General features: G+C 36.9%; 1 protein-coding gene across 1 annotated transcript in view; it reads right to left on the bottom strand.

Annotated features, from left to right (window-relative positions):
* The window catches only part of LOC138058427 (cytoplasmic dynein 2 intermediate chain 1-like), a 111,190-nt gene that overhangs the window by 43,687 nt on the left and 57,503 nt on the right, over window positions 1-10,000 (bottom strand). Inside the window, exons 15-23 of the mRNA XM_068904287.1 lie at window positions 9,379-9,492; window positions 8,619-8,730; window positions 3,996-4,093; window positions 3,354-3,477; window positions 2,938-3,035; window positions 2,325-2,395; window positions 2,013-2,088; window positions 1,408-1,522; window positions 814-889 (exon numbers count right to left, since the gene is read on the bottom strand). Coding sequence (XP_068760388.1) covers window positions 814-889; window positions 1,408-1,522; window positions 2,013-2,088; window positions 2,325-2,395; window positions 2,938-3,035; window positions 3,354-3,477; window positions 3,996-4,093; window positions 8,619-8,730; window positions 9,379-9,492 — 884 coding nt within the window. The remainder of the gene's footprint in view (window positions 1-813; window positions 890-1,407; window positions 1,523-2,012; window positions 2,089-2,324; window positions 2,396-2,937; window positions 3,036-3,353; window positions 3,478-3,995; window positions 4,094-8,618; window positions 8,731-9,378; window positions 9,493-10,000) is intronic.

The raw sequence follows: 10,000 nt of genomic DNA, 5'->3' as shown, positions 1-10,000 counted from the left end.
TTACTTGGTCTTCTAAAGCGTACTTGCCCACTATTGTTAAACATGGCAGTCAGATGTACATTATATTTGTCCCTTCTTAAATCGCAACTTTGCTTTGGAACGCAAGCGTGGTTTTAAGTCACAGCTACCTACAAGGCAAGATAGAGCGAGTGCAGAGAAGAGCCACTAGGGGGATACTGCAGTCTCGCATCGCAGAAATGTCTCCTGTCTCCACTTCAATATAACCTTAAGACACATGGCGTAAGTTCATTTTTTGTTGCTGCCCCTCAACTATGGAACTGTTTGCCTACAGACTATTAGATTATCTCATTACTTTTTGTATACTTTTAAGTATATATTTTCATTTTTTGGTATCATATTTATGAATTTTTAATACTGGTTAATTAATGATTATTGTAATAAGCCCTTCTGTTGGCATTAAAAAGTGGTTTGAAGCACTAGCCGGGAAATTCCTACCATTTGTTGTCTCATATATTTCAAACGGAGTCTGTGAAATATAACTGTTATCCTGTAATTATGATGATTGAACAATTAAACAAAAAATAAAGAGCAAAAACACAAAAAAAAAACCCCCAAAATTTAAAAGAATTAATTTATTCAAAAATTCATAATTTTTCCATTTGAAATTACATGCAAATCTACAGTGTATCAATAATGGATGAATAAGAAACCACTATCAAAAGAGTTTGTCAAGTCAGGCAAAATAGAATATACAATAAATGCTTGTCTCTCTCAGAATGATTGACTTTTGATAGTTTGTAGATAGCTGTACAGAACTGACCATTTTATCAAAGAAAATAGTGTACACTGTACCTGTCTCCTGGCATAACCAGAGGCAAAAGAGAGACAACTGGACTCAAATGGCTCTCGTCTTTCTTTAATATACCAGCTGTAAAGATCAACATACATGCAAAGGTAATAAGATCTATTTCCTGCCTTTAAAGGAATGTTAGTAAATCTCATCTTTTTCTTTTGATGCTTCACAAAATAAAATCAAAGCCATTGTTTTATTTAACAAGAGGGGTTGAATTGTTTGTAAAAATGACGTTATCAATGAACTATATCAACAGAGTTTCAGATTTTACTAATATTATGATATGATAGTTTATCCAGCTACAGTAAAATTGTAGTGTCAGCCTGCCCCGAATACCATAGCTGTTCCTAAAAATTGACAAATTCACACCAAGAAATCCAAATTATCAATGGTCTTGATGTTTCCAGTGCCAGCCACTGTAAAGAGCTGCATCAAAGAACGACATTAATATCATTCCTAAAAGTCTTCCAACTATTTCCCCATGGAAACAAGATCAGCATCTGCTTCACAAACAGCAGTGTTTTGCAGAGAAGCAGTTATTATTATTCCAAAGAGCACTGTTTGGGTAACAACGGACCTCATTCACGGCCTACCTGTGCTAAATGTGGGGGATCTGAGGATCACGTCACTGTCACCCCCACTGACTTTACTCATGTAATGCATTGATGACGGCTCACGTAAATCCCATGCCACAAGTGATCCATCCTCCTTTAAGGTTTTGAAAAAAAGTTCTCATTATTCACAACTTCATTCATACACACTGCTAAACCACACCATACCAGTACATGTATATTAAAGGATTTCCCCATTACTACAACTAAAAATTGGAACGTACCCTATTTAAAAATGCAAACAATACATTAAAAACACAAATCTTGATCTTTCTCATCATGGAATCCCAATTATGATGATGTTTCCAAAGTTTCCTTACTGGCTATTTTCATTGCTGCTAAACAATACTCTTGACTTGATCAGTACAGTGGTTACAAAAGTCTTTTCATGTGAGCTTGGTTTTATGTTTTATGATTTCCTACTTTATCAAGCAAATTAGCATACATGTGCCTTGCTGAGCGTTGACAATTTCCACTATACATTTCTAGTCAATTTGCTATTGTAGAAAGGCCAATATTTGGTCTAGGTTACACCCAAACCTTGTATTTCAAAAGTACACTTATGAATTTGGATTCTGTACACTTACCAAACCAGCAAATGCTAGAGTTGCTTTGGATGGACTCAAACAACAGCAACGAGGGGTAGATTCACATATTAACACTCTAACGATAAAAACACCAATATTTATGTTGTCAGTGGTGCCTTCAATTCTGCACTACATGCAGTGTACCTTTGCACAAACTGAATCTAAACAATAGTGATCACTTTATTAGCAAACATGCATATCAGTAAAATTCAAATTCTAGTTGCTCTAGAACATTTTCCATTTAAATTTTGATGCTACTTGTAAGGTTGAGACTATCATGCCTTCAACAGTATTTTTATTGCTATCACTCACTTTTGAGGATCCGAGGGTTCATTTGTGTTCCAGACACATATTAGGCCTTTATCTTGAATGCTCTTAGGTACCTAAGGGACAAAAAATGAACTTCAAATTACAAAGAGCCAACATAATAGACAGAAATGACAATTTATCAATCAGCAGTGAAGTGAGTATGCTACGAAAAAAGATCAGCGTGCTCGATCTTCTTGACAGGGGCACCTTTGACTACCTGATTATCAGTTTGGGTGTTCCACATACAAGGCACCAATTTGGAGGTTCAGGAAACTTAATAGGGGAGGAAGAAACTACCAGTATATGTAGCTTCAGGTACAATGTAATATTATCTTTCCGTCATACTGCTAGGACTGAAATGCCAATTAATTGTTGCATTCTGGCAATAATACTTACAGTGCTTTAGTTGAGAAATAATTTCTGTTATAAAACTTGACCATTTTTTCCCCCACTAAGGACCCAATCTTTTGTGACCACTTTACAAATCAGAGTCCTTTACTACATTGAGTCCTATTAGCCCTATTCCTAATACTGTAGAATTCGTGTAAGATATGCAACCCAAAATAGATGGTGGACAGTTAGGTAATGTTATGTCAAGCATTTTTTTTAACTTCACCTTTGTAGTTGTCTTAATCTTGTCCACCACTGGCGCATATGCAATGAGTAAGAAGTGTGTTTGCACAGGGGATATGTGAACAAATTTCACTGGCCGACCTGAAACAAAAAAAAAATTGCAACAAATCATGTTAGCCTTGAAGTAAACAACAAACTTGAAAGGATTTTGGACAACAAGCAGAAATCCCCCAGACTAAACAACACTTCCAGGTGGCTCAGGCCCAGCATACTTTGTTTTCTTTACTGTGCCCTTTTCAAAGAGCCTTAAAGAGGTATTGCAGGAACAAGGCCCCAGCTTAACCCGTAATCACAAGTATGGCAACTAAATTCCAGCAAACTGGACGAGCAGCCACTATTTGAAATGACCAAAAATAGACCACTGGCGAGCTCAAAGCAATGAGTTCCTTCACTTTGTACCTTCAAGATATGAGTGCTTGGTTGCTAGTTGCATGTAGCCGTCGCTGCAGGTCATATCTCTCTTCTCTTTAAACTGGGTGTTTGTCTTTTCACTGACACTCTCTTCCAATAAGATTAAACATGTCTGCCAAGGAATGCATTTGTAAACACCTTAAACTTGCTCTTGATTTATTACTGTCATCTTCCTAATACAGTACAAATAGTCTTTCTGCATTTTTGGGTGTCAACATAACAAATGAACACCATTACAGCCATGGTGATTCTTTTATTACGTGTAATCATACTCTTTGGAAGGATTGTTTCAACCTTTTAAGACAATGCACGTATACTTAACAACAGGAGCAAGACACTTGCTCATTCATAGTGTGATGCTCCAGATTTCAAAAGAATGTTCTGGCAATCAGTCAATCAAATGCAATAGTGGGCAGAAAGCACAAATAGGCTAACTTCCCTTTTGAAATGAAAATAATTATTATAACCATTGTCTTGCCGTAGGTACGAGTAAATGAAAAGCTTAGTCTCTTACAGTTACTGTGCTCAAGCTGTACATGTAGCTGTCCCAATGATTTTAAAAAGCTTCTTTTTCTTAGCTTTCATTAAAGAAGAAAACGCTTCAACCAATAATTAAAAAAAGTAACCCACTTGTGTAGCTCGTTGGAGAAAACTTGCTAATCTAATGCTGTCAACGTTGGCCTTTTCTGTTAAGCTGTACAAATCTTCCTCCAAATTATCTTTTTCGTCTGTGAGATAATTATTATGACAAGAAAAATACACGTACATGAATAGCCGTATTTATACTAGAGGACGTCTAAGACGTCCAGATGCATTAAACGTCTGGGCATAAGTGTGACTAATATAAATACGGGACGCACTTAACTTCGAAGGCTAGAAATCAAATTCACAATTTTCTTCAAAAGATCCTAAAATTTAATCACCAAAGAGACTGTGTGCACTTCATTGCTAACTGCGTCCCAGTTTAGTGCGTCTCGTCTTTACACTAGACGGCTTTATAGACGTCTGAGACGACTAAGACGTCTGTTAAGTGCGTCGTTTAGATGCACTTAACTTGAGACGTTTAAATGTAAAGACCATGTTACACTGGGTAATATTTCATGCAGCTTATCGCTTTGTCTAAACTCTTAAAACATCACGCTGCTTCTAAGCTTCGAATGTTCCGTTCACATTGTTGTAATGCAAACATCTATGGAAAAACTGTGTTGAATGAAGAAATTCCTGTCAACAAATACCAGAAAACGATCAATCATATGTCAAAGCTGGTAGAAACAATGTTCATTATGTTAAAATGCTAAAATTGTGGGTAAGACTGCAGTATTTTCTGTTTCAATGTTAATAGAGAGTTTACGTTTGGTGAACAGTGGATGATGAAGACGACTACTCAAGGTTCGACTTTGGATTTCTTTTGATTTATTTCAAAAACCTTTTTTTCCAAAATTTGAGCTTCTAAAGTCAGCGGATTAACATATGGTAACGTTTCATCGCTTTTGAGATTTGTACGTTCATTTTCCTCATGCTATCTCCTTTATTGTATTACTTTTCCACATTAACAACTCAAAAAGGCATATTTTGTTTGATTCTACTGCTGAAAACTTGGAAATGTTTCCCTGAAATAGAGGATAGTGTTAGGGTTAGGGTTAATTGAAAGGCAGTTAAAGGTATTCGTACTGTTCATTGATTTTGTATATTTTTGGCGGCCTAGTAATTTAGTAGGGTCTGGTAATTTGATATTCAAGGAAGGTGAATCTTTATCAAACAAGCAAGCATGTACCATAAGACAGTTTCTCGCCCAGCTCCTTGACTGCCCTGACTGCTCACCATTACTGCCTCACAAAACCCCAATGTATGCACAAATGCAAGCCCTATGCACTAGTGAGCGGATTAACATAAAAACGTTTAGCAGGATCTAACAAAGCCATAGAAGGACTCACAGCCAGCTCCCCTCCTCTGCCATTTTCCAAGTTAAAAATGGGCTTCTTTGTTCTTTTAACTGCATGTTCCTTTGAAACATATTAGGGAACGTTAGATCTGGGACGCGACAGTTCTGCGTCGCGGCTGGAAGTAATTTTTTACAGAAAAGGCGTCCTGCGCATGCTCGACCCTACGGATTTACTGTGTCTCATGGCGTAGAGAACGTGAGACTTGGCGTTGTGCAGAAAACGTGAATAGTAATAATTATTGCCATTGTTTTGAACAAATCGGTTAAATATTGCCCTCCTACAAATATACTTTGAAACCTGAATGCATGTGCAAATATTCCAGCAAATTTTACAAAGCAAGAGTGGCAAAGTTCTGACATTCTTATAAATTCATACATGTGTGTAGGTTGACAGAGCGAAGGCTGAATGGCTCCTGGTGCTACAAAATCTTCCAAGTAAGTTGTGCCACCCCCTTTTTTTTTTTTGTTATACCCTCGCTCCGTTTACTCATCGGTTTACCGAAAGAAATAACGATTTTCTTGCCTTTCTTTCCCCTTTTTTTGTGGAAGGTTATATTTTTGAACTGTTGTTGTTTATTGTCTTGGACAAAAGACTACGACCTAATCCTGTGTAGAGAAGTTGCCAAAACATAAACCCTTACATGACAAAAAAGGGATCCACACAGAGAGAAGCGGCATTTGGGAAAAAGTTGCAGACACTCTGAACAAATGTTCAGGTCCCAAGTTCTTTGTTGATAAAAGATCACTGCGAGATCACGTGGGAATTCTTGTGAACAGGCACAAGAAAAAGCTGAGAGATGAGGAAAAAGCTTGGTGTATAACACCAGACGAGCCTTCCGAATTAGATTTAGCTTTGGATACGATTATAGCTTTAGAAGAAATTGCAGATCCAGAAGTTCATGACGTGGATTAAGCAAAGAAATAAAAAATTGACAGTGACAGGGAAAAAGTGGAAGGCACTGTGAGGGCTGAAAGCCAGGGAAAAATTATTGAAAACCAGAAAGAGAGAGTCTACTTACAAAAATCTCGGGATGTGATTGTCAGGTGATTAAATCATAATTACCATTAAATCTTTGTGAAATAAATAGAGTACCCAAATCTTAAACAAATATTGACCGATTATAAGGATATTTTACAACATTTTAATATACAAGCCTCGTTTCCATGCTGGCAAAGAGAGTGTCACAAATTGAATTGCGTGTGTCCACCCCCCGCCCTCCCCCCCCATGAACTTCCAGAATTTTAAAGAAAAGATTTTCAGCTTTCACAAAATTGGGGGGCGGGAGTTGAGTAGGGGGTAACTGGAAGGTTTCCATACAAAAGTCCTGTGCTCAACGGCTCAAAGGATATGATAAACAAAAACCGCTTGCACCTTGCCTTAACAAAGGTATCGCAGAAGGGACATGGTACAGGCTTGTACATAGTGGGAATGAGGAAAAGACAGGAAATAACGTAGTTACCTACAGGGCCAAAGAGATGGGCAAACCATTTGGAAGCGTGACAGACTGGAATTTCATACTATGGACCCACTTGTGTCCATTATAAACTGTTCTCTAGTTCACAATTGGTCGGCAAATGGGGTGCACGGTTCTCCGGTTGAGAACTGCTCCTTTGTCAAGATTGCATTGGCTTGTGTAATGAGTAAGGTCAGGTCCAAAATGTTGTGGTTCCACTGAGTGTTCTGTGTAGATCAAGTCAATGACCTCATTGCTGATGATGCTCAGTTCTGACACTGATCGTCCAAATATCGTAATCATGTATGAATAAGGGCAAGCATATGCAAATCTTTTAAAGTGGTACTATGACGAAAATATCATCTTTCCTATCTAAGCCATTTCGAAACATAAACAAGTAGTCTGCGTGAGAAGGAAAATGCTGTTTACTTTTTTCAAATATCTCTTTCGTTCCAGAGATATTCGAGTTTTTAAAATATGCAAATTAGCCAAGTGATGACGTCATACACTCAACCAAATTTTGTTCAAATATGATGAAAAGAGATATCTCAGCCAATTTGTATCAGAAAATTGATTTTTTGCAGTAAGATTCTACTAAATGTTCTCCACAATATGAGCTTAACAGTTCTGTTACCATGACATCATACTGGGTTCCAGACCTCCCCCATATTATGAGCTTTTCTGGCCACCTTAAGCGTTCCATTTTGATATTTGCTAACAGCACTATATATGCATGATCCAGCAAGCATATAAATATGTTAGCACGACTTTGTGGCCTTGTTTAACATTTTTCAAGGTGGAAATCACTAACATATTGAAATCAAGTGGGTGGGGACTGGAAAAGAGTGAGTTGCCATGGGAACATAATTTTTTATAGCCATCGGTTTGTTTCCTGTAGAACTATTTGACTACCAAGTTTCAATGGTCTGCGCTGTAAATTGGCCAAGGTAGCTCTATTTATATACTCAATATAATATTAGGTTGAGTGTATGACGTCATCAGTCATCTCATTTGCACATTTTACCCATTTTTCAAACTTGAATATCTCTGGAACTAATGAAGATATTTGCAAACGGTAAATGGCGTTTTTGTTCTTTCATGGAATTCTATGTGATACACTAAAAAAATCAAGGGGTAAAAATTTGATCATAGTACCACTTTAAGGACTATGCATAAACCTTCAGTTCCATCGCAAATTGTTCCATTGGCACATTCGAAAATAGGAGGGACTCGTAACGCTTCAACAAGTATGGGGATATCTCCTTTTTCTCACGCGAAAATCAGCCTTACATTTGGCCGGATCTTTGTTTACAATAGAGCATTTTCCATACGACAAGTGAGGAAATGCGGGATTCTGCAGCATGTACGCTTCATACAGCAAAATAAATTCTTTATCATCAATGATTTCTTCTTCCATGCACAATAGAAGCATTTCTTGCACTTCTATAAAGGATCCCATTTTTTATTTTTTGTCGAGACAAAAAGCCTTGAACCACCGTGTCGATTGCACTCGCGTCACAAACTTAAGCTTATTTTTCCTGCGCTTATAATGACATTCTTGTTCCAGCCTTTTGCTCGGTCACCGTGTCCTCAAAGCAGTCGCAACCTCGATCTAAACCTAACTATTTAAAGTGGTGCCAGATAGTTAGTCAAAATGATTCCTTAAAAGTCCCTCCAAACGTTTAATAATTATACTTTTCACAAGGCCTGAAAATTGTTCTGGATGAAATATTATCACTAAAAGAAACATTGTCGTCATTAGTTCAGAATGAACCTTGCTAGTATTTATGTACTACTAGGGTACATGCACATGTAATACCTTACAAGTTGAATTACAGAGCGGTCAAGAATACTTACCCCCAAACCCAGCAGCATCGCTTGCAGGATTTTGTGTCCATTTTGTTCTTGTTTCAATTTCCTCTGTCTGTACTTCTTTTTCCACATTATCTTCATTGCATTGCACATATGCCTACAAGCATACACACATAAAACAAATTAAGAAAACAAGGATAGCATTAAAGCTTAAAATCAAACACATCTTGTCCCAAAACAAAAACAGACTCCCTTGCACTTACATGTACAAGTCAGGAATGCTTTTGCCATAGAGTGGATAGCCTCATTTAAGGCGGCTCTAACCAGTTTCAATACTTGAGAGAAACATTCTTATCAGAAGGATTGACACTACAACACTTTATCACTCAACAGCAATGTTTGGGTACCATGTCAAACACCAATTATTCCTGAAAAAGGTTCGGTCGTCATGTTTGTTTTGTAAAATGTTACCGTGGCAACACCCCATATTTTGGCTTCAGTTGCACATCTCAAAAATGAACACAGTGACCCCCATTTTTTATTTCTGAAATGTAACCAAAGTGCTGGAATGAAACTTTCAGAGACACCTTAAAAAATTAAAAATTTACGATAGTTCTGAATCAGCTGCACATAATTTTCTTAAACTTTGCAGAGAGTTTCATCTTAGCCTGCTGATCAGATATGAGTCACTAAAGCCAAATTATAGGATGTTTTTGCAAAGCTTTCCTGTTACCATGGTAACTTGTTACATCACAAAAATGACTATCTTGTTCAGCAATAATTGATGTTTCACATCAGTTTTTACCTGTTTAGTGTCAGATCGTCCAAAGTTTTTAATATACAGCTCATATTCATTGAGGGGTGGCAAATCAAAAATATCGAAAGCAGCAACATCAAGGTCAATCAGGTGCATCAACTCCTACAACAACATAAATTTAACATTATTATTGACTTCCAAGGGGTCTTGAGAACAGAAGATGAGAAATAACTTCAAGAAATAAAACATTAAAAGAAATTTTACAACACATTTTTCGACATACTTATGCCATCTTCATGATCAGTTGTGCATTAGTTGTACACTTTGAATTTAAACCTATTTATAAGACAAACATAATGGATAAATTGCTGCATTAGTGGCTTACATACATGTACTTACTTACTTGTTTTTTTAAGTAAGTGAATAATGTATCAATTAATCCATTGTATTTTTCTTATAAATAGGTTACATTCAAATTGTACAACTCATTCACAACTGAAGCTGGCATAAGTATGTTGAAACATGTCTCATAAAAAAATTAATGTAAACTGTTGTCTTATTTCTTCATATTATAGACTTATTATAGCGGAGCTCCACGTAAGCCAAACGGAGGACCATAGTTAAGAAAATATGGTAATCCATCGATGCGAGAAAATTGGGTTTTGGTCAC

The sequence above is a fragment of the Montipora capricornis genome, chromosome 1, assembly GCF_036669925.1.
Source record: "Montipora capricornis isolate CH-2021 chromosome 1, ASM3666992v2, whole genome shotgun sequence".
Lineage (NCBI taxonomy): Eukaryota > Metazoa > Cnidaria > Anthozoa > Scleractinia > Acroporidae > Montipora > Montipora capricornis.
This window is presented reverse-complemented; position numbering and strand designations above follow the sequence as displayed.